This window comes from Vulpes vulpes, chromosome 1 (assembly GCF_048418805.1).
Source record: "Vulpes vulpes isolate BD-2025 chromosome 1, VulVul3, whole genome shotgun sequence".
Lineage (NCBI taxonomy): Eukaryota > Metazoa > Chordata > Mammalia > Carnivora > Canidae > Vulpes > Vulpes vulpes.
The window spans coordinates 46,613,080-46,638,887 of record NC_132780.1 but is presented as its reverse complement, the minus strand read 5'-3'; the positions used below and the strand labels follow the sequence as shown (position 1 = coordinate 46,638,887).

The window sequence follows — 25,808 nt, the reverse complement described above, 5'->3', positions numbered from 1 at the left end:
CTGAGTTGCTACTGAGTCATTTCCAGTACAGATCCTCCTCAACTTACAATAGGGTGATGCCCCAATAAACCAATCAGGACTTCAAAGTATTGTATATCCAGATGAGGTATATGAAATGTACCTCATCTACCAAACATCATACCTTAGATGTGCTCAGAACACTTATATTAGCCTACAGTTGGGCAATATCATCTATCAGAAAGCCAATTGTATAACACAGTGTCAAATATCTATGTAACGTGTACCAAATATTGTGAAGTGAAAAACAATGGTTGAGCAGGTACAAACTTCATTGTAAGCATATCAGTTGTTGATCCTAGTGACCTCAAGGCAATGTCCAGCATCACATGTGAGGATCATACTCCACATCACTAGCCCATGAAGAGAACAAAGTACAGTTTGTAAATAAATGCATATGACTATGACGACATCATAAAATTGAAAGACATATGAGTGTATGGTTGTGTTTGTTATTCCATCCACCTCAGTCAAATCCACTGATTTGCCAGATGGGTTTATTTGTTCTGAGCTCCACCCATATTTTATATCCTGCTTTCTAAATATCTTTTCACTGTATGTTTTGCATATTTTTTATTTTTGTTTGGTTTCTTCTGAAGGCGTATGTTTTTTTTTTTAGTGGTTCCTTTTACAACAAGTTTAAGATTATAAGTCATCACAAAATTAACATTTTCTAACTACTATTATTTTCATTCCTTCTCTTCTACCATTTGATCTTAGCTGGATATATATTTTAGCATTTACTTTCTATCTTAAACATTGCTGCTTATCATCTCTTTTAGCTCCTAGAAATCAAAGATAAAGTTGGCATACACATCTTCCTCTAATTTTTCTCATTGGATATAGAACCCTGCCTTTCCTTACACTCCTATACTTGGGGGGTTCCATTTGCCCCTGGATCACAAAGATCACAAAGGGAGAATGTTACCAGTGTTTTGTGGTCCTGCCTCCTTTGCACCCAACTCAGGGCTGCCTTCAGAGCATTCAGAGGTGACAAAGAATTGTGCCAGAGAAGTGGGACCATGAACCACAGGCTGACCAGGTGGTTGCCTCGCACCGTACTGCTGCTCCTTCATTCAATCCATTACCCCACACAGGCCAGCAACAAAAACAGGAACTGCTCAGGGAGGAACAGTCCAGCTACTGTCCATGAACTACATTAAGGACTCCATAAACCTGAGACCTGAGGCAGAAGGCCACCTGAGACAAGAGAGTCATGTGCGATATGCAAAGAGCAAAGGCTTCTGGGATACCACCTTTGAAAACCCAATCCTTCCAAGGCAAAGCCCATACAATTATGAGGAAATGTGATAGAGAAAATGGTCTTAAAATATTTGAAATTTGTAGTTTTTAAATGTACGAAATAAATAAATAAGGTAAATAAATAAATAAGGGTGAGCTACATTTCTAAACAATGCAAAGAGATCAGACTCACCAAACAGATATTGGCATTTCCATGCCAGATTTCAACCACAGAGAACAAAGTGACTATAAATGCACAAAAGCAAGTGAGTAAGTAGCAAACTCAAACATAAAATTAATCTAAAAGTCAACTGACAAAAGTCAATTACTATATGTGGCACTAGGTAGGTAATGAATGCTGTGCTCCTATATAGTGGTGAATACAGCCTCAAGAGATTAAGTCTCAATGTGAACTCAGAAATGATGATGAAACACAGCCTTTTATCATAATGCAGCACCAATTAATATAGATCATATGTCAATATTCCTGAAACCAGCCATCCTAAGATTTATGGTGAGCCGCTTCCTTTTATCTACTCAAGTTGGATTTTGGAATTTTAAGTCACTGTTTGAAGCAGTTGCTCCAATCTAGTCCCAATCCATGTCCATGGAAATGGATACAAAAATATTAAATGGATCACCTGAAGCTTAAAAAGATAGAAGTGTATTTCTGACATCTTCATTTAGGCACCTAATGCTTAAAATATTGGAACATGTAGTAATCTTCTTGGAGGAGTAGAGAAAGCAGTCCTGTACCATTTTGTCTCTACTCAGAGGTAGAGACACTATTTCAGCTGCACTATATAAGCTCAACTGTCCCCTGGACTATCCTTCCATTGCAAAACAGTTACCAAGCACTCCTGTGCCTGCCATTGTGTGATGCATGTGGTATTCAGAAGTGAAGAGGGGACAAAGAATCTGGCTTCTCAGCTTAGAGTCTAGGGGTATAATCTAGATTTAAACAGATTTACACAGTTCCAAGTTTTTGAAGTGACATCATATTCCCATTTTTGCCACAAGCCTTGAGACTTGGGCATCCATAGCAACTTTTAAGGCATCACTCTTCAGAATGTACCTCACTGACTGCTTCTAGAGAGATTGCTTTATTTATATATATATATTTATTTATTTATTTATTTATTTTAGAGATAGAGCGCATGGACAAGCAGGGGGGCAGGCAAGTAGGCTCCCCAAGGAGCAGGGAGCATGATGCGGGCCTCTATCACAAGACCCTGAGACCATAACCTGAGCCAAAGGCAGATGCTTAACCTACTGAGCCACCCAGGCACCCCTAGGTAGATTGCTTGAAAGATGTTCAGAATGTGGAGATAGGTAGGTAGAAGGATAGATAAATACATACATACATACATACATACATACATACATACATAGGCAGACAGACACACATACACACATAATACAATAAATAACTCTGATCACCAATCTAAATCTCTTCTGGTGCTATAAAGCCTTCCAGACAAGGTATATTAGCAAACACTAAAACAAACTTGCTGTGAAGTGTCAAGCTCTAGAATCAGGTAAATATCTCCATAGCAGCTCCTCAGAGTCCTTTGTGACATCATATTTGCCTGGTAGGCCATTCCCATCTGTCATTAACCAACATCATCTATGTCCCATCAAGGCCAAGATGCAAGTCTCTTCAGGGGTGATGGTGTCCGCTCTTGCTCCAGGCTCACGCCCATCAATGCCTCCTTGTCAAGGTCAGTTATGCAGTCAGAGCACACCAGGCCAGAGCAGCTTCCATAAAGAAGCTCGAAGAAAGTCTCCTCTGGCACAATGATGTTCAGCTTGCAGCAGAGAAACCACAACCACAAAAACTGAGAAATGGACGCCACACAGTGCATCCAGGGCCATCATGGGAGGGAGAGACCAATAAGTGGAGCAGACACAGTTGCAAGAGAAAGCGCCAGACTAATCATGGACACAAGACGTGTTCAGAAAAGCAGGAGTGCCCACTTATGCAAATAAAAGAGAGCATCTACTTAAAACCAGTCTGTGAGGGGGAGGCCAACTATTCTGTTTGAGAAAAAACCACCAAAGCCTAGGTATAGTTAGAAAGTGACCACAAGAAATTTCAAGAATCCTTCACAGTGATACACAATGATACAGTAGTTTCTGGTGTACATATAGTGATTCTGCAAGGTTCTATATTGTGCTATGCTCACGGATGTAGCTACCATCTGCCCCCATAAAATGCTATTATCATACCATCGACTTATGCTGTATCTTTTATGCCTGTGACTTCTTCACTCCATGACTAGAGCCTGTATCTCCCACTCCTCTTCACCCATTTTGCCCATCTCGCCACCCTGCTCCTCTCTGGCAACTGGCAGTTTGTTTGCTGTATTTATGGGTCTGATTTGCTTCTAATTTGTTTACTTATTTGTGGGGTTTTTTGATTCCACATATAAGTGAAATCATCCTGTATTTGTTTTTCTCTGTCTGATTTATTTCACTCCACATAACACCCTCTAGGTCCATCCACATTCGAAATGGCATGATCTCATCCTTTTTATGGCTGTGTAATATTCCATTTGCTATACAGATAGACCCCATCTTCCTTATCTATCCACCTATCAATGAACACTTAGGCTGCTTCCATGTCTAGCTATTATACATAATGCTGCAATAAACATAGGGGTGTGTATATCTTTTTGAGTTAGTGTTTTTGTTTTCTTCAGATAAATAACTAGCAGTCAAATTAATGGATCTTATGGTAGTAGTTTGCTTTTTAATTTTTTGAGGAACTTCTATACTGTCTTCCAGAGTGGCTACACCAACTTACATAACCGTCAACAATGCATAAGGGCTCCTTTTTCTCCACTTCCTTGCCAACACTTGTTATTCCTTGTCTTTTTGATTCTAGCCACTCTGACTGGTCTTTTAATATCCTGAGGTCAAATCAGATATTCTTGATGGAAGCAGAATTTAATCTGTAGGTGTACCACTACCTTTTAGACACTCCTGAGGCCAAAGTGTCCTGGCCCAATGTTCAAACTCTATAGGCACAATACAGTTTGGGTTGGACAGTCTGAGTTCACATCCCATCTCGGCTACTGTGGTTATATAACCTGAGTCACATAAATGGCTTATCTTGGCCTTAGTCTCTTCATCTATAAAAATGGAGATCACAGGACTTTAAAGAGATTAACCCTGTGTCTTGTGCCGACTACATATTATATCAACCCAGGTGCAAATAAAAACAAAACCCAAAAGTAGCAAGAGAGAAGCTTATTTCCTTCAGCTAAAAGTCAGGAAGGAGGTAGTACAGGACTGGAGTGGAAGCACTACTCAAGGTTATCAAGGACCCAAGTACCGCGCAACTCACCACGCTGACATCCTCAGGGTGGGGCTCTTGTGTTCATGGCCCAACTGGAACCATCCACCACAAGATAGCAGGATGTAGGGAAAAATGAAACCGACAACGGGCATCTGCCGTCATCTCTGAAGGAACATTCTGAGCTGCCCCACTCAGGGCACCACATGTATTTATATTTCAACTGGCCAGAATCTAGTTATAAGTGGAAATGTAGCCTCTCTTCTGGGTGGCTTCATGTTCAGCTATAATTCTATTAAAGGGAAATAGCACAAATAGATGGCGTTGAGGGGATGATTTGCAGAATGTTTTAGAAGTTGTATAGTTTAGAAACTGAATGAACGGAATAAATTTATCATTTTTAAAAACCTTCTGTCCAACTGTACTCCCCACGACACCCACTGTGGATCTGTAGTTGCTCAAACAGCACGGAAAGTGCAGGATCAAAGTCCAGGCACAAGGGACTCCAGGCTCAAGGATCTGCCCTTGAGAATCTCAAGCCAGGACTGAGTACACCCAGCAAATAACAGTAACTATGGAAATTAAGTGATGTGCCGTCAGCTGCCTAGAATTACTCATACACAACCCCACAACGTGGCCACCCACTCAGTGGAGTGACCAGCTTGCATTTAGAACACAATATTGGTTGTAGTTCAGTGCCCTAAGGTATGTAGTAATCTGTACTAACAGATCTACTTAATCTGAAATGCTGAGTATATGTAAGGAAACAAGGAGCTAAGAAGTACTTATGGACACCCATTCAGGCTTATGACTCCAATTTGAAAAGAAGCGATAAAACAAAGCCAAGAGACGTCTTAAGGGTTATTTTTCCAACACCGACCAACACCATTATTACAACACCGACCAGCCCCATTATTCCTGTTGGAAATCCTCAAATGGGTGACATTGCTCTTCTTGAAAATTTTTCTTTAATTTTGTTTATTTATTCATGAGAGACAGAGAGAGAGAGGCAGAGACACAGGCAGACGGAGAAGCAGGCTCCTCTCAGAGACCCTGATGTAGGACTCAATCCCAGGACCCCAGGATCAGACCTGAGCCAAAGGCAGACGCTCAGCCACTGAGCCACCCAGGTGCCCCTTCCTGAAAATGTTAAAAAGCCAAGACAAACACTCTACTGGGGGTAAAACAATCTCACCACATGTTTAAAATCCATCCGGAGGTGCCTCTGTCGCCACTTACACCTTCTCTACCCCATCCCCAAACACACACACACACACACACACACACACACACACACCCATTCTCTTTCATGAACTTTAAAATCGCAAGCCCCTTCCTTGTGTTCCCCAACTTCCAGCTTCTGCCACCAGGTGGCAGGAATAATCAAGAATTAGCAGGAATTACCAAGGAGGTTGCCCTGGCTCCTCTGGAAACCAAAAAATGTCAGGTTTCTGGAAGGGATCAGAGCAGCAAATCTAAACTCTTAGACTGAGGCTGAGAAGATGTGACCTACCCAGCATCACACATGAAATTGGGGACCCCGAAGACCAGCACCCTCACTCATCTGTGTCCTATATTTCCACCACCTCATGCTGAGTTTTATTTTTAATTTTTGGTTAAGGAAATTTTCAGCATCCATGAAAGTGAGAATAATAAAATGAGTCCCGAAGTGCCTACCAGCCGGCTTCTGCAATTAGCAACACTCTGTCATCTTTCCATACCACATACAGTGCCCCCGACTATATTTTTTACCAAATACTCGCATGTACTACATTGCAATACCAGTTAATGCAACATTAAAATCACTGTGGTTCATTCATTCAACAAATAACTGTTAGTGTCTGCTATGTGTGGGGAATTGTGCAAAAGTAAGATACACAGCTGTAACCAAAAGGGCAGTACAGCAACAAGGCTTTCATGCATAAATCACGTTGTGTGCTGGAAATTAGGGTTTTTTTTTTAAGAATTATTTGAGAGAGGGAGTGTGCAAGAGAGAGCACAAGCAGGAGGAGTAGCAGAGGCAGAGGGAGAAGCAGGCTCCCTGCGGATCCCAGGACCAGGGATCATGACCTGAGCTGAAGGCAGACGCTTAACCAAGTGAACTGGATAGAGAATTAACCCAAGTTGGAACTGTATTATTTTTCTAGATCCTTGGAGCCAGCCTGAGATCTAAAATTAAAATCAAAGCCATAGACTTGTTTTTCTTTCAAAGACAAGATCACAGCCAACAGGCTTCACAAAGGACATTTCCTGAAAAGTTACAGGGACTTACCTAACACAGTTTATCTATCTTGTTGCCTTACTCAAAATGAAGTACCTGAGGAAGGAAAGTTGGGATGAGATGGGAGAAAGACTGGACTGCCTCAAAAAGGTAAAAGAGAAATGAGCCAGGTGTCTGTCACATGTCGAAATTACTGCTCCGGGGTGAGGACACTCCTCCAAGAACACAGCTTACTCACGTCCTTAAAGTCAAATCAAGACAGCCTGACAAAAGAAGGCATTTTTCTTATTCTCATTACTACCAGAGTTTGCTTTAAACCAAACAAAACACATTTTAGCATCTCAAAAATCTAACATCTAACAAGAAAACTCTCTGGCCTACATTATGCTTCATTTATAAATTGGAAGCCTGTGTTAACATGATATACCCTAGTCTCAGCTATGCTTATTATAAAGTCACATGACTTAGCTGGGGGCACCTGGTCCTCCTTTCTCTCTTTCTCAAGTTAGACCACACCATTCCTTCTCTCAGAACAGAACAAAACAGAAATCATGTTTCATTACGAATCCAAGATTCACTGGCCTGTCTTTATTCAGCTGATCCATCTGAATACCTTATCTTTGCCGCCCCATTCCTCAAAAGTCTTCTAGGTAATATTTATTGACAGGTCATTTGGGGTTTTTGTTCTAAAATTGTGTTTTTTGCAATCTGTACATTTTTCGTAGAATGACGAAGACCTTGATGAAAACCAGAACACATCAGGAAACAACAATTCGCTAAGGTGTAGAGTTCCAAAAAGCAGAGAACACGAAAACGCCAAGCAGGTACTCCAGTGATGGTTGAGTGAATCTATTACCATGTAACTGCTGTGCAAAAGAGACTGAGCTATGGCGACAGAAAGCGTGTGCTCAGCTGACACTCAGAGGAATGAATTAAATGGTAATTAGAATGTGTAAGGCAGGGTCATGAAGAAACCACACATGCTCAAAGAAAGAGATGTTGTGTTTATTAACCTGTCCTCAGAGTTTTCTGCTGGGGCGGGTACAGAGGCTTTCTCCAACACTTCACTAGTACAGATTCCAAACTCCATCCTAAAGCAAAAAACACTGGTTTAAACCAAAGCATCTCAATGTTAAAGTAAGTGAGGCAGATGAGGAAAGTTCTAAGATCTGTTTTTTAAACTGTCCATTGAGCCCTCATGTTATCCAGGGACACCTAAATTTACAGCAGACAGGTGCACTCTGCACAAGGCCACTCTCATTTTTTTTTAATATATTGAATTCTGGCTAGGATCTCATTTGAAGAAAGCCTTCTGCTGCTAAAAATCAAGCCTATTATCCATGTAGATCATCCTTCTTTTTTGGGGGGCGGGTAATTCTGGGTGCCTACTATCAACCCATTTATTGGAGGGAATTATTCTCATGATAAAAAGAATAACTTGCTTGAAGTGGAAAGTGTGGGAAATTATCGTAGTAAAATTTGGAAGACAAAAAAATGTTACCTGTATAATTCCAGGGGAAAAAAATCAATGCCTAGCATCTTAAAATTTGTCCTTTCAAGGCAAATATACACCCACATGCACATGTCACCTATATTGGGATCATGCTATCCATATTATTACTGTCTACGGTACTTAATATATTGTAAAAAAAAAAAGTGTCCTTTTCACTCATTGTTCAACAAAAGAAGAGAAAACAATGCTTCTGCACTACAACACCCACACATAGTAGTTTATAGTACCTTTATTCCTAACTTCCAAAACTTGGAAGAGGCCAAGATGTTGTTCAGCAAGTGAATAGAGAAATGAACTCTGGCTCATCCAGACAATGGAATATTCTTCAGCACCAAAAAGACATGAAATTTGAACCATGAATAGACATTTTTGCACATTAAGTATGTATTAGTAATTAAAAGAAGCAGTCTGAAATGGTTATATACTATATGATTCCAAGGAAAAGGCAAAATGGTGGAGACAGTAAAAAGACAAGTGGTTTCCCGGAGGGAAGGACATGTGGGCAAAGCACAGAGGATTTGAGAGCAGTGAAACTACTCTATGTGATACTACTATGATGAATACATGTCATTATGCATTTGTCCAGATCCATAAAATGTACAACACTAAGAGTGAACCCTAATGTAACTATAGACTTTGGGTGCTAATGTGTCACTGTAGGTTCATCAATTGCAACAAATGTACCACTCTAGCAGGAGATGGTACTAATGGGGGGAGGCTATGCATACATGGGGCAGCAGGTACATGGGAGATTTCTACTTTTCCTTCAATTTTGCTGAAAACCTGAAACTGCTCTTTAAAAAATGAAGTTTTTTTTTTAATTGTTTCACAAAACAGCCAAAAACAAAACAAATAGATACTTTACTATTATAAACAAGAATATAAAGAAGGAGGAGCCACCAGATTTGGCAACAGTGGACCTTCGGTGACCTTGGCAGCAGCCATCTCAATAGAAGTCTGATCACAGTTGGCTAAGTGAATAGGATGTGAGGGTCACTAAAAGTAAAGGCAATAATTTCAAGTGGTTTGGCTGTGAAGAGAAAGAGGGAGAGTAGATATCCCATGACTATGAGGTCAGGAAGATTTTGTGTAGTTTTGTCATTTTTGGTTTGTTTTAAAGATGGGGATGGGGACAGCCACATGCAGAAGAATGAAACTGGACCAGTCTTCTACACCACGCACAAAGATAAACTCAAAATGGTTGAAAGATCTAAATGTGAGACAAGAATCCATCAAAATACTAGAGGAGAAAACAGGTAACAACTTTTTTGAACTTGGCCACAGCAACTTCTTGCTAAAAAGATCTATGAAGACAAGGGAAACAAAAACAGTCAACAAAACTAAAAGACAACCTACAGAATGGGAGCAGATTTTTGCAAATTAAATATCATATAAAGGGCTAGTATCCAAGATCTATGAAGAGCTTATCAAACTCAACACTCAAGAAACAAACAATCCAGTCATGAAATGGGCAGAAGACATGAACAGAAATTTCTCCAAAGAAGACCTACACATGGCCAACAAACAGATAAAAAAATGCTCTGCATCACTTGCCATCAGAGAAATACAAATCAAAACCACAATAAGATACACCTCACATCAGTGAGAATGGCTAAAACTAACAAGACAGGAAACAAATAATGTTGGAGAGGATGTGGAGAAAAGGGAACCCTCTTGCACTGTTGGTGGGAATGTGAACTGGTACAGCCACTCTGGAAAACTGTGTGGAGGTTCCTCAAAGAGTTAAAAATATAGCTACTCTATGACCCAGTAATCGCACTACTGGGTATTTACTCCCAAAGATACTGATGTAGTGAAACGTGCAGACACCTGCACCCCAATGTTCATAGCAACAATGTCCATAATAGCCAAATGCGGAAGGTGTCACAATGTCCTTTGACAGATGAATAGATAAAGAAGATGTGGTCTATATATACTGTGGAATATTACTCAGCTATCATAAAGGATGAATTCCCACCATTTGCTTTCACCTGAATGGAACTGGAGGGTATTATGCTGAGTAAAGTAAGTCAATTGGAGAAGGACAATCATCATATGGTTTCACTTAAACATAGAATATAAGAAATAGTGAAAGGGACTATAAGAGAAAGGAGGGAAACTGAGTGGGGAAAAATTAGAGAGGAAGACAAACCATGAGACACTCCTAACTCTGGGAAACAAACAAAAGGGCTGCAGAACATGAGGTGAGTGGAGGGATGGGGTTACCAGGTGACGGCACTAAAGAGGCCACTTGATGGATGAGCACTGAGTGTTATACTATATGTTGGCAAATTGAATTAAATTTTAAAAACTGAAAAAATAAAAAAATAAAAATAGGGATGGGAGCTCACTTTGGCAGCACATATATTAATTGGAACAATAGAAGATTAGCATGGCCCCTGCACAAGGATGACATGCAGGTTTTTGAAGCATTCCATATTTTTAACACCAAAAAACATAAACCGATTAAAAAATGGGCAGAAGACATGAACAGACATGTCTGTTGGCCAGCAGACCCATGAAAAGATGCTCAACATCAATCATCATAAGGGAAATGCAAATCAAAACCACAAGGAGATATTACTGCTCACCTGTCAGAATGGCTAAAGTCAAAACAGGAAATGACAGGCTTTGGCAAGAATTAGGACAAAAAGGAACCCTTGTGCCCTGTTGGTAGGAACACAAAGTGGTGTAGCCACTGCAGAAAAGAGTGTGGAGGTTCCTCAAAACTTTAAAAATAGAACTACCCGGTGATCCAGTAATTGCATTACTGGGTATTTATCCAAAGAATACAAAGGGATACATACACACCTCTGTTTATTGTAGCATCATCTACAATATCAAAATATGGAAGCAACCCAAGTGTCCACTGATGTAGATGAATGGATAAAGAAGAGGTGATCAGTGTATTTTATATATATATAAATATATATATATAAATATTATATATATAAATATATATATAAATATTATATATATTATATATAATATAATATTATATATAAATATATATTTATATATATAAACATATATATTTTAAATATATAAATATTATATATATAAAATAAATATAAATAAAATAAATAAATAATATATATATTTATATGCATAAATATTATTCAGCCATAAAAAAGAATGAAATCTTGTCATTTGCAACAACATGGATGGCTCTAGAGACTATAATGCCAACTGAAAGAAGTCAGTCAGGGAAAGACAAATACCGTATGATCTCACCCATATGTGGAATTTAAGAAACAAAATAAATGAACAAAGAAAAAAAGAGATAAGCCAAAAAACAGACAACTATAAAAGAGATGGGTACCAGAGAGGAGGTGGGGGGGGGGTGTGAAATAGGAGAAGGGAATTAAGAGTATACTTACCCTGATAAGCACTGAGTAATGTAGAGAACTGTTGAAGACTATATTGTACACTTGAAATTGATATGAAGTTGCATGTTAATTATCTTAAAATTTAAAAAAAGAAAAAATCTGTGCCAATCTAATAGGTAAGAATAAACAAACAAATAAATAAATAAAGATGGGAACAGGTTGGGGGGCACTTAATGCCAGACATCCAATAGACAGTAGGTAACTTGAAATTTCAATGAAAAAAAAAAAAAAGAAATTTCAATGAAAGAAATTTCAATGAAAGAAAGAATTTCTTTGAATTTGAATTTCAATGAAAGAAATTTCAATGAAAGACATTTCAATGAAAGAAAGATGATGAAGATGAAGATGAATTTACAATGAAAGAAAGATGATGAAAGAAAGATGAAATTTCAATGAAAGAAGAGATGGGGTATGGCTAGAGGGAGAGAGAATCCTAAGCAAGCTCCACACCCAGCACGGAGTCCAATGCAGGGCTCAGTCTCATAACCCTGAGATCATGACCTGAGCCAAAATCAAGAGTCGGACACTTAACCATCTGAGCCAAGGTGCCCCACTTATGACTTATTTCTGAGTTTGCACAGTACAGAGAACCAATGGCTACCTGGAATATGACAGAAAACAGAAGCTGAGATTTGACATTATCCCTTTTAGAACCTGTTCAAAATTGTTCCGCATCTGCAAACTGCCTTGCCACCTGTCTTTGCCATGTTTACAATAGCTGGACCTATTTGAGACATTATTGCAAAATGGAGGGAGGCAGGCAATCCTCTATGCTATCCTGAGAGCAGAATGGGTCATGGATCTTAAAAAGCTCAAATGGTACCTTCAAAGATACCCAGGTATATGCTTCATTCCATTCATTAGAGCAAGGGTTAGTTGAGAAAGGGCACTACTTCCAAACTTTAGCCCACTGATAGGAGGACCCTAGTTCCCAAGGGAATGTTTATCAGCCCTTGAAGATACTGGACTAATGCTCACATCTGCAGACCAAGCCTTGGGCTGCCAGGAAAATAAACTGGCGTTGGTCTCCGCCCTCTGGAAACCACGTCTGGCAGAGTATAAAAGGAGACTTATGCAGCCTCTGATATTAACTTCATTGAGCTCATGCCCAAAAACAGAGCAGGGGTTGAAGGATTAGAGTAGAGACAGGAGCAAGAGGCAGAGATATGAGCCTATTTCCTAAAGAAAAGGAGGAAACACTACAGCTCTTTTGGAGAAAAGAGAGAGAGAAGTGTGATCCTGTATTTTTCTTGATAAAAGGGAAAATGCACAACTAGGTAATAGGAGCTATATTCTTGCATAATAATTTTAAAAGACCTGTTGTCAATCCTTTGCCAAAATTCTGGCAAAGATTAGGGGCTGTTATGCCCCAGATTCTCATTATTCCATCTCTCCTACAATGCTTGATTTCAGGATGAAGAGCAGATCACCATTGAGCAGGATTCTTTAAGAATCAAAGAAGATATGGAGGATGATCCAGAGACACATCAAAAAGGGTACAGGATTAAATCAGAGAAATAACCATACTGATCTCCTAATTGGTTTTGTCACTTTGTTTCATCCTCCTCTAATTTTAAACATTTATTACTATTTATTAGCTATTATCACCACTACCACCAATCCCTCTTCCCTACTACCCACCCAACACCATTTTCAGAAAATTTAATGGGTTTCTATGATAATAACTGTAGTAAATTCAAACTACTGATGTCCTGAGAACCCAATATCCTGGCCAGTCACCTAATTAAAGGCATACATTACCAACTAATTGCTCCAGCCCATGCAAAAGTAGTTAATTCATCTTCTCAATGTCAATCAATAAGCAATTGATTTCTCAAAACCCAATCCATATTAAGTCCATTGAATTCACTCTTATGTTGTTGTATCCTGAAGGTATTCCTAGTCCTTATTGCCCCATGAGGTAAGAGTGGCAAATTATTTTCTTTATTTCTTGGACCAAGAAGATAAAGCTCAGAGAAGTGACTTACTCAAAGTCAGTCAGCTAGAGAGGAACAAAACTACCTTCACAATTTCAGCTTCTGATTCGTAATCCAGGATTGCCTGGGACTCTGTCTTAACACTCAAGTATTTGTCAAGTTTCTGAATGTCCATTTAAATTTCATTTCAATGTCTAAGTCTCTGAGGAACTTTGTTTTTATGCATCAGAAGATATCTCTGGAGTTGGTGAGAATTGGGATCAAAAGCTCTTGTCACATATGCACCATCAAAAATATTTACCACCTCAGAAACCTGAGCTTACTTCCATCTTTCATTTTACTTTATGGATCTCTGACCCCAGGGGCTCAGAAATTCTCCTGGGTGGTCAGAGGCATCAGACTTTGCTAATGTTAATGGGATGGAAGCAATCATCAGGAGGTTGGGAGTCATCTAGCCAAGATCACCAAATGGCTGAAGCCTCTATTTTGAGCTACTTTATTTTATGCGGTGTGAGATTGCTATTTGGGACCACATATATCCTTGCAATTAAAGAATCTGATGAATCCAAACTAAAGTACATGAATGCACCCAATTAAATGTTGCCTTCCTCCATGGTCACTGTGAAACTCTATCAGAAACTAAGGATGAAGCATCATCCACCTTTCCTAAATTCAACCATGAAAACTTGGTCTCTACTTAACTGGTATTCCCTTAATATCTTCTAGATCAGTGTTTCCACTGCTCAGTACATGTATTCATACATTAAAGTTTTCATGAAATAAGATTCATCATTACTATGTGTGATATGCTCTGATACATCCTCTTCTTTCTTACTAAAGATGGGTGTCCTGCAGTGTTCTTCATAACCCACAGAAGGGTCCCCCCGCCCAGGGGTAGAATACTGTTCCAGAGAAGCAACACACAGTCCCACTTCGTTTAACTAGTAATTCAACATATGCTGGTCAAGCAGCCTAATGTCCAAGATCCTAGTGGTATTGGGCTCACATCTAATCTCCAGAAAGTTAGCCAGTTGAGGTTTCATCACAAAATATGATCAAGGAAGACAGTAGGAGTGAAGCACAGAGGAATGCCTCTGTCTCTGTCCGAGGAGATGTGTTGTAGGAGTGAGGGGCTTGGGCCGTGCCCTGAAGCAGGCAATGGGTGCTGATACTTGGCATAGCTGCTGCAAGGTGGAGAAGTGAGGGTGTTAACAAGTAGAGGGGAGGTCCCAGCTCAGGGATGAGTCCTTTGTGATCCTGGAGATAAGGAATCTCCTTTAGGGACCGGAAGTGATCTAGAAGTGGTCTCAAATTAGCAATGATTAAATGTGTGAATAAATTCCTTCCTCCAGTGGGAGAAGAAGAGGTCTCCATTATAGAGGGCATAGAGGAAAGAGGTGAGTGCAGGGAAGCCAGATTTCAGGGCAGGTGTGGAGGGAACCAGGAGGACCCCAGGAGAAGTAGAGGACAGTTGTCATGTGTATGGCCCTGGGGCCCCTCCAAACTCACTCACTGATGGACACCATCCTCCGCAGCACAAGTGATCAGAGTCACATATATATATTGCTCACTCACTACCCACGACCCCCTAACAAAGCTCTGAACAGAAACAAAGGCATGCTAACAATGCCAGAACTTTCTGGAAAGCTATATTACAACCTGCTGGTTAATAGCTCTGAAATCCACAAAATCCTTCTTTACATTTCAAGCACCCAGTGAAGTGTGTCAGTCTCCCAGTAGAACATACAGTGAGCCAGGACAGGGAATGACCAACTTACTCAAACTTTGTGAGACCAGATGGCATGAGAGTTTCTAAAATTAGATTTCATAACTGTGGCCTAAAAGCTATCAGAGGCCCTCCTAGTCCAGTGAGAAACATTCTTGTCTCGTGATTTTTTTTCAGCGTCTGGTTAGTTATCCATCCCCCCTGCTCTATCTCCAGAAGCATGTTTTCTACATTTCTGTAAGCCCTCAGGGCTTGTCGTATCCATGCAGCAAAGGTCGACCCAAGCCATGGTTGATTGTAGTCTAAAATGAGATCAGTATCCCCCTTCTGTCTAGTAGGACATACACCTCATCAATTTGTTTGTTTGCTTGTTTAATTTACAAAGCCTCACCTAGCTCAGTATGTCCATTTGTTTCTTGTTTTCTTTCAGCGTTTTTGCTTTTGTGTTGCTACAGGTATCTGGAAAGGAAATATGATACAGTTTGTGATTTTTATAAGAAACACAAGACCATCTTTCAGTACATCATCCGAGGCATCTTAATACTAGGTAAATAATGAAAGGAGGATGGATGCCAGTGTTTTTATTCAAAAATTCCCCATATATTATCTTTCTGTAGAAGGAAAATAAATCTTTCTGTTCCCCCAGACTTCAGCGAATCCACAGAAGCAGAGAGGTTAATTGAGAAACCCTGAGTAGTGGGTCTCAATTGGGGTTGAATATACAGATCATTTCCTTGTTTGACTTATGCAGCCAGCAGCTAATTATTTAGGTCCCCTGCTCTAATGGCCTTTGTTGTTGTGATATGGATTTAAGGGTTGGTTAATGCAAATCCAGGTAACTAGAAAATATGGTCCTTCTCACAAGGTGGGAACCTAATTGCAGGAGGGAATCTAAGCAATTAACACTTCATGCAAATACAGCATGAGCAGGAGTCTAGGGTCATGTAGGCTATTCTTCTTTCCTGTCTTCACAGATGAGAAGCTTCCCTATTTTTACTCCTTCCAAAGCAAAGGATTCTGCAGCCCGTTTTGACGAACACTCCTGTCTATAAAATATGAACCCTCACACCCAAGCCCACTGACATTAATCCAAGACCAATGCCCCTCTAGGGTCAGTGGCTTTTTTGGTGTTCAGATCTCAGAAACAAGGAACAACAGGGTTGAAAGTTTCCACTGTACTGGGCCACATAGTATTTTAGACTTTTCAGGCAAGGCATCAAAAGCCACACAACTCTACAGTTTACAAAAGTAAACAGACAGGCATGGCTGTGTTTCCAAACAATTTTATTTGTAGAACACAGATACGAGTATACAAATACAATTGTACCTACCACCTACAAAAACAAGTGGTAGGCCTGATATGACCTGCAGACCATGTTTGCTGACCCTTCTAGGAAAACTTGTTCTAGAATCTCCTCCTCAAAGCAGCCACCTTGGTAATTATCCCTCAGCCCTTTCTTTAGAGATTTTTTGGAACTCTGAGATTTCTGGTAAGTCTATTTTCCTACTAAAGCTTAGGCCAAATCTGAACTGCCAACAAGGAGAATCAATACTTTTTTGCCAGTGGTTGCTTCACACCTGACGTTTCTCTGCTAGAAGCTCACCTGCTGAGTCTGAACACACAAAAAAAGCTATTAGTACTGAGAGACCCAACAATCTAGCATCAAGATTCAAGAACTAGGTTTCCATGAGAAAACAGATCTAGCACTCTGTCCTCCCTGCATTCATGGTGAGACTCTTAGGGGATTTCTTTGAAAAAAGAAAAAAACAGGGCACCTGAATGGTTGAGTATCTGCCTTTGGCTCAGGTCATGATCTCATGGTCCTGGGATCGAGTCCCACTTTGGGCTCCCTGCCAGAGGGGAGCCTACTTTTCATTCTCCCTCTGCCCCTCATGCTCTCCTTCAAACAAATAAAATCTTAAAGAAAAAAAAACCTCAAAACATAGTACTAATAATTACTGGAGCCAATAGCTGTATCAAAAGCTCTCCTGCATTTGGTGACCTCTTGACTGAACCTACTTGTGACTGAGCACTGTCATTGCTGGTTAGCAGCTGGTGTTGGTGATGTTCTCTGTTCTGTACTCACTTTCTCAACAGGTTATCTGGCGATGGTGATTGCAGCTTGTGTGCTGAACTTCCAGAGAGCTCTTGCCCTTTTTGTGATCACTGTGGCTGCCATCTTCTTTGTTATCTGGGATTACTTTATGGCCAAATATGAGCATCAAATCGATGAGTGTCTGTCTCCTGCCAAAAGGCTCCTAAACAGCTATTGGTTCTGGATGAAGTGGTAAATGCACCCAGTCCTCTTGTTGCATTTGAGAGGGATGTTAGTCTTTCCCAACACTGTTCCAAACACGTGTTCTGAAATCGCTCCTTCATTTTATGGGCTATTGAAACTAGAAGTAACCCAGTTATGATGCTTGTTATAATGCCGTCATTTTACAAACAGGAAATCAAGGTCTAGATAGGACAATGACTCATTCAAGATATGTTCAAACGTCCCTACAAGTGCCTGTAATTCAAGAGCCACCAAATGATAAAATGATGGGATAGTTCTGACTTGAGGAGGCAGCTTTCTGCTCTAGGCCTGAAGCTGGCCTCTTGGAGAGAAAGACCCTGTGCATTATTAAAGCCAACTCTTCCCTATAGAATCTCATATCCTATGAGTGACCACTCAGGGCTTTTCCTTCTGCCTCTTTCTGTGGGCCTCCCTTTCCTCCAAGTGGCCCTAGTGGATTGCACACCAGACATGATTGCCCTAGTGGATTGCACACCAGACAGGATTCTCCCCAAAATGGCTCATAAGGAATGTACCAGGAAAGTTCACATATCCTTGGCTTATTTACACAGTTTCATGCAATCCCAACACAGCATGTTTTCCACCTCTGTGATCCAAACTGTGAGTCAAACATGTTATGCCCACTAGATCCACCAAGGAGTCAGAGCCCTTAGCTCTCTGAGGTCCATCTGAAGTCCCCCAGCTTCAGAAACACATTTCAGGTTCTCCCCTAAAACGAAGAAAAGTAAAATCTCTCCTATCTCCCAAAATGGAAGTGAGGACACACAGCAAATCTCTCAAAGAAATCACCAGACTTCCATCTCTAAACATCCTTTCTCATCTCTGACCCCTTTGTATGTCCTTGAACCAGCAAAGAGCCCAAAATTTGTGGAAGGTGTTTAACACAGCACGCAATTTTTTGTCTATTTGCCTTTATAGCCATAATGAAAGAGTCTGTGTAATTTCTAGAAGCATAACTTCTTGGTGCCAGGGTGTGTTACACTTAATAAATTTTCTGTTTGTTAAAGCCTGCTTAAGATTTTCAGAGTAGCACAAAAAATGATGTCGATGCCTCCTTTCTTATTCTCTTAGGGTGGTTTGGAGCTTACTGATCCTGGGAGTTATTCTCTGGCTGATCTTTGATACCGCCAAATTGGGCCAACAGCAGCTGGTATCCTTCGGTGGGCTCGTAATGTACATTATCCTGGTATTTCTATTTTCTAAGCACCCAACCAAAGTAAGTATGAAATAGATTTAGACTTAAGACTTTTCCTTCTAATTGTCCCCTCAATGTCTCAATTGTTCAAAATGATGAGTTTGAGAGAATTTCACTGTTACTCAGATTTTGTCTTACCTTACTATGCTGTTTTAAGTAGCCAGGGACCTTTCTTCCCGAGCTTTCTTAGAACTGGTACTCTCATTTTTCGTTCCCAGTTATCTTCCAATTACACCACCACTGAGGTGTTCTCTATTGCCTAGTCCAATTTCTACTCACATACACCACCTCCCTCAATCAAGCACAAAAAGAAAATTTATCTATTTTGATCCCAATTTCCCCAGGCCGGTAATAATCTAATATTTCACTGCAAGATTTTGCAGTTTATCAAACTTCTGTTTGCAAGATAGGCTATTTTCCTGCCAAACTCTGTCCTTAAACAGTTTTGTTTCCATTGAATTCAGTTCTCATCTTCATTCTGCCAGCCTGTAACCCATGATATGGGAATCCAGAGACATTGAAGCCTTCACACATGACTCAGAAAGCAAACTCCAGTAGATTTTGCTGGCTTTCTGAAAGCTTGACCCAAGAAAAACCAGTCACCTAATAGGATCCAAAGCCCTTGGCCACCTCCAATCAACATCTCTGCTGGTTTCCATGCCCCCAATCCCCAGCTCTTTGCAGCCCACTCATCTCCAGACCACAAATGAAAGCAGATGATTGTCCATTGCTGCTGCACTCCCTAGGTCTGCATTAGAATTAATTAGTTCCTTTTACAATGAAATGAGAACCCCTCAACAGGGGGGAGTTTCACTTAATTCACTTACAAATTGTCAGATTAACAAACCTTGGGCACACAGGGAAGCCATGTTCTGCCTTTCCATTTTCCAGACAGAGGAAATAATTATAGGTCTCTAGTATTTACAGCATGATGAAGAGGACCAGATCCCTCCTCTTTTAGGGTCCCCGCTAAGACTATGCTTTGTGTCTAAGTTATTCTATCAGGCTATAATAGTTACATCTCTCCAGAGGCTGGAGAACTCAGACTCTGGATTTTAACCGGGAAATGCAACCCTGAGATCTGGGGGCATGATTCTATCAAGGGATCCTCTGCTCACAACTGCCTTGGCCTCCCAAAGAAGGTGGCTCATAGGCCACATGTGAGAAGCTTCCAAGGAAATAGTCATCCTCTGGGTGTTTATGCTGACCTTCGCATTCATTTTCTAGTAAGATCTATCTGTTCATCTTTCTGCATAGGTTTACTGGAGGCCTGTCTTTTGGGGAATTGGGTTACAATTTCTTCTTGGGCTCTTAATCCTGAGGACTGATCCTGGATTTATGGCTTTTGATTGGTTGGGCCAACAAGTTCAGGTAAGTTGGGTTCAAATGAACATCTTGCCAATAAGTGCTTTTAGTATTTGGATAAAATCCTCAAGACATGTCAGAAATAGGTTCAGCTTGACACAGCTGGCACCTCTGGGGCAGGATGAAAGGGACAATCGGGATAGGATAGTGATGTCATGGATGATATGGGGGAGAGACAACAATTATTAATTAATAAACAGATTAACATATTCTACACAAACAAAAATGTAGGTCAACTAATGCAGATGAATAAACCTATTTCTGACATGTCTTGAGGATTATATCCAAATTGACACAGCGGGCTCCTTCCTAAGCATCCCAGAGTCATACTGAATGTCACAAACGACAGGAAATCTGTATGCAGTTATAGCTCAAAAATATACTTCCACGCCATCTACCGGAGCGGGGAAAGCTATGAGGATAGTCCTCCCACAACTCCACCAGCACGTTTGCTGGGCTCCTCCTTGGTGGACTGTAACCACCAATTCCAGGTTGTAATGATTGTCGGCTCTTCCTTTCTTTAACTCAGACCTTCTTGGAATATACTAATGCTGGTGCAGAATTTGTCTTCGGTGAAACGTACGCAGACCACTTATTTGCATTTAAGGTAAAACCAAATCCCTTTTTGAAGTAGTTACCTCCTTTCAGGACCATCTGGGTCTTTATTCTGATAAAACCTGACCAGAAACCAGATATACACCTGCTGGTCATGTCCTACATAGATAGCACAGCATTGCCTTTTTCCACTTATCTGATTTTATCTGAAGTCCACAGATTGTAAACATTTTCTTTGTGACTACAGCACAGAGAGAAACATCTAAAGGAAATCAGAAATATACAAATAGTTTTGAGAGGGCTCCTAGCATTGCCTGAGATACTACTGAAAAGACCTATGGGGTAACAGTATCTGTGACATCAGGGAAAGGAACACTTGGTACCTGGCCATGATCAGGCACATGGCCACTGAAGGCTTCTAGGCCCAGGATCAGTGACAGCACTGTGCTCAGGAACCCCCTCAGCCTCCCAACAGGTGACTGCTGCCCACCCACATTCACCTCTGTTCTTCCAGAGCCATTTCCGTGCAAAACCTTTCATGTCCTTCCTTCAGCACAGCAGACCTGGAGGCTGGTCCTTCTCCCAACCAAAGGGGGGACATTATTCTCCAGGGGAAAAGCATTCTGGCCTCCCTGCACTCCCACAAACCCAGGAAGCACAGTTTCCCCTGTCAAGACCCTGCAAATACTTGTTGATGAGTTCCCAAGGATAAATTTGGCTTTTTCTACAGCATTCTTTCTTGCAGTGCTATGGTTTCCATACTTCTAAGTTGTTTTCTCACTTAGGGACTCTAAGCTTACCTCCAAACTACCCAGTATAAAAGGCCATCTTTTATACTGATTCTTGACTTGTTGATTTTTTAAACTGCTGATTTGATGCTTTGGTGCTGAGATAATTAAGCCATCTCCAAAAGGCCAAAGGTTTGGAAATATGCTGCTCTCAAGAATTGAACCTACACCTGGGAAAAAGAAAAGTCACTGGGAAAGCCTAATTTGCTACTCTTTAGACTTTTCCTGCCCACCCACCCACCCACCACCTCCTCTTTCCCAGAGCAGTGGCCTCCATCCTTTCTGCCAAAGCAGAATCCCTGTGGGAACATTCACGAGATAAGCCCCCAATAAATCCCTGAAGCTTTCAGGAAGGCTCTGCTTGCCCATTAAAGCCAATAAAAGCACATAAGTGACTGAGCTCTGAGTAATGGCACAAAATGTCTTTTAATATATATTATTAATAGATTTTTTAAATTAGATCCTGTACGAATTGTCCTTGGTCATTCTATGCGTCTGGTGGCAGCTTGTCCCTGGCCATTTAGCTGGAGAACAGAGGGGAAGGGGTACATAGGGGCAGGAGTACGGAGGGACCCAGCCCACAGCTCTGTGTATTCTCTGCAGGGTAGAAACCGCTCACTGTGGAAACAGGCTGCATTGAAGGCACCCAAAAACATCAGGGAAACAGGATCCAAAAAAAGACAATTGTGGTATCACAGAAGTAAACTAGCTTCCAAAGTTCATTTTTTTAGCAATTAAAAAAATCTATAAATAAAATAATTGTTATTTTAAAAGGAAAGAAAATAAGTGGGAAAAATCAGAGAGGGTGACAAAACATGAGACACTCCTAACTCTGGGAAATGAACAAGGGGTAGTAGAAGAGGAGGTGGGCGGGAGGATGGGGAGATTGGGTGACATGAACTGAGGGGGGCACTTGACAGGATGAGCACTGGGTGTTATACTGTATGTTCTCAAATTGAACTCTAATTAAAAATATACAAAAATAAAAAACAAATAAAAGCCAAACGAATAAGTGCTTACTCTCTGGAAGGCAGTGCATGTAAGCACATATCATGCCATATCTGATCCCTGTAGCCTTTCTAAATAAGAAATCTGAGAGGTGACTCGCACTCAATTTTGACCAGGATATTCTGCTAATGAGGCTGTTTAATATCAGAACTTCAAGAATATCTGCCAGTGGCCTTTAGTTTGTTGATCTACTTGTTACAAATCCCCCCAAAACTGCATTCCTTCTCTGAGTAACTACAGTAAGAACACTCATCATCGCAGAGAAACCAAAAAATAGTCAAGTTTCCTATGAAATATACTCAAGCTTATCCAGAGCAAATTCAAATAAGAGATTATAGATGGGGAAACTGCCTGGTTAAAGTGTCACTTGATTCAAGAGGAGTTTCCAGTATGTTGATGATGTTTCAGCAGGGCAAAGGAGGCAGGAGAGAGACCTGATCTGAATCATACTAATATGCCGAGGCCAACATCAACTCATGATTGCTTTCATCCCCCCACCTCACCCCCAGGTCCTGCCAATCGTGATTTTCTTCAGCACCGTAATGTCCATGCTTTACTACCTTGGATTGATGCAGTGGATCATTAGAAAGGTACTGGGACTTGAAGCGATTGGGTGACAGGTGTACAGCTGGTTATTTGGGGACAAAGTCTTAAATGCCTTTTATCTAGGTTTTCCCAACATGCCTTTATGTTCATACCAAGATCCTCCATCACCTCCCCTTCAGCCCCAAGTTATTAGACCCTCGCCAAAAAATCCTACATGTAGCCATAGAGCAAATTTTATCTCAGAGACTTTTAACGGGGCTTTGACCTGCTGGCTATCTCAGGAAACCTTAGTAATTACTTCTTTGACCAGAGTATTGACTCCAGCAGAGCAGACATCTGTGGGGAGAACAGCACCCTTCCTTCATCCTGGCTGTGTTTCCCTGTGCCTTACATGGAGTCCCGGCTTTCCCTCAGGATGTTGCAAAAGTGGAGACGCCTGCTCTAGTTGTTGTTAGAAGATCAAAGCAAGAAGGGGAAGCTGCTTTGTGTTTCTGAGGGACTTGATAAGCACACACAAATTTTTTTTTAAATAAAAAACATCTGAAAAGTTAATCTCATTCCTGCCACCTCAGCATCTGTCAGTTCTACTAGACTTGTGTTAAATCAGAACCTGAGGAAATGGGTAAGTTAGTGCAAATGCACACCCAAACCAGGCGGTGCATACAGAGATTGGGCACAGCCATAGCTCTCCCTTGATCCTTGTAAATACATAAATGAGAGGGAAGGAGAGACAAAGGAGGAGAGAGAGGGAGACAGAGAAGCAGAGAGAAAGAATACCAGCTGAATTCAGAATTTCAGCAACAGTGTAATTTTCTGATTGTTGACTTGAACATTCAGCAGTACTGGGCTCATGTCTAAGCAGAAAGGAAGGACAGAATGCAACAGGATGTTCCCATTCTGAAGCGGGCACCACAGTCTCTAGCTGGAAGGGCTAGTGTAGAAGTGGGACCATAAACCATGTTCATTTGAGAGTTTAGCACAAAAGGCCAAACCTCAACTACATCCCACTACTTACTAGCTGGGTGATCTCAGACAAAACAACTAACGTGTTCTGTGCCTTGGATTCCTTTGCTATAAAATGGCTATGATTACAGGACCTCTCACAAAGGGTTGCTGTGATCATTAAATTCATTGCCTGAATCAAGAGCTTAAAACAGTGCTTGGAATGCAGCAAAGCTTGTCATGACTGTTAGCAATTATTATAATTTTTTACTCTTATACAACATTTTGATAGACAATTGTTTGTATAATGAAAGTATGAATTCAGAGGATATACAGTGACTCGGCCCTACCATTCACATAGGAGGATTTGATGGGTCCACTTTGTAGGCTAAATAACATACGCTCACATTATACACCAGTGCTGGCCTGCCAACAATTCTTGAAAGCATTTTCCTTGAAAGATTTTCATTCCTACTTTGAAGTGTCACATATACAAACAGCTCTTCACTGACTTTGTTCCTTTTCCCCTTTTAGGTCGGATGGGTAATGCTAGTTACTATGGGATCTTCTCCTATTGAGTCTGTAGTGGCTGCTGGCAATATATTCGTTGGACAGGTAAGTTGTAGAATCTAACACCATCTTGACTCGATTAATCCTACCTGAGGGGTAAGAAGGCTCATGTACTAAGTTTCTATTTAGTCTATGAAGTGAAGCTCAACACATTCCATCTTACAGAACAATTACAAATAATGAGGGGAAACTTGTAAAATTGCACACATGCTTCTGTGGTGCTCAACTGAATACTTACTATGCAAAAAGTACAGCTATTATTTATAGAGAGTCCCATGTAACAGGCCACCTGTCCTCCGTAATGGGATTCAAGCCCTTACAACACTTTCTCTAACTCCTTTCCACCCAAGAGAAAGAGTGGGGTATATGATTCCCAATTAGGATAGCCACTGTGGGCACCTGTAACCTGTCCTTGTTGTTGATGGTATGTTCTTAGACATCTCTATTTCCCTTTGGTGTAAGCAAAGAGGTTTATGGTCGGTCACGATGATGCTGGAAGATGTGAAGTCACCAGTTCACAAGGCTAGGGCTCGGTTACTTGGGCAATAGTGTTCCAACTTTAGAAAAGTGTACCTGGCCAGTAGACTAGGCTAGTGGAGACCTTATATGAATTAGTCCTGTAAACCCTGCACACTTTACACATGACTCAATATGCACACTGACATATTGAACTCTAGTTCAATGATCCAGACATCAATGGTGTGAGTTCTCAAATGAATATGCATCAGAACCACAACTGAAGGCTTGTTCAAACAGTATGATAGCTGGTCCTATTCCCATAGTTTTTGAATCAGTAAGTCTAAGAATTTGCATATCTAGTAAGTTCCCAGGTGATGCTAATGGAGCTGTCTGTGGTTCACATTTAGAAATACTGCTTTACATCTAACTCTTGGTTTTGGCTCAGGTCATGATCTTCTATGAGTGCTGGGATTTAGTCCCAAGTCATGCTTCAAGCTTGTTGTGGAGTCTGTTTGAGATTTCCTTCCCTCTCCCTTTGCCCTTTCCACTTGTGCTCTCTTTCCCTTTCTCTTTCTCTCTCTCTCTCTCTCTCTCTCTCTCTCTCTCTCAAATAAATAAATCTTTCAAAAAATAACAAAGCAATACTGCTTTAGAAAATGGAATCAGGGAGACCTGGGTGGCTCAGTCTGTTGGGTGTCCAACTCTTGGTCTTAGCTCAGTTCTTGATCTCGGGGTC

At 40.8% G+C, this 25,808-nt stretch overlaps 1 protein-coding gene and 1 pseudogene across 2 annotated transcripts in view; both read left to right on the top strand.

Annotated features, from left to right (window-relative positions):
- Window positions 1-25,808, top strand: part of SLC28A3 (solute carrier family 28 member 3) — a 57,399-nt gene that overhangs the window by 13,884 nt on the left and 17,707 nt on the right. The window contains exons 2-10 of one of the 2 annotated variants that reach the window (XM_072763215.1): window positions 7,505-7,603; window positions 13,095-13,177; window positions 15,800-15,891; window positions 17,443-17,632; window positions 18,716-18,860; window positions 20,097-20,210; window positions 20,734-20,811; window positions 23,065-23,145; window positions 24,578-24,658. In XM_072763215.1, coding sequence (XP_072619316.1) covers window positions 7,505-7,603; window positions 13,095-13,177; window positions 15,800-15,891; window positions 17,443-17,632; window positions 18,716-18,860; window positions 20,097-20,210; window positions 20,734-20,811; window positions 23,065-23,145; window positions 24,578-24,658 — 963 coding nt within the window. The remainder of the gene's footprint in view (window positions 1-7,504; window positions 7,604-13,094; window positions 13,178-15,799; window positions 15,892-17,442; window positions 17,633-18,715; window positions 18,861-20,096; window positions 20,211-20,733; window positions 20,812-23,064; window positions 23,146-24,577; window positions 24,659-25,808) is intronic. The other variant, XM_072763222.1, reaches the window with a different exon arrangement.
- LOC112908685 (U6 spliceosomal RNA) lies at window positions 10,638-10,736 on the top strand (annotated as a pseudogene).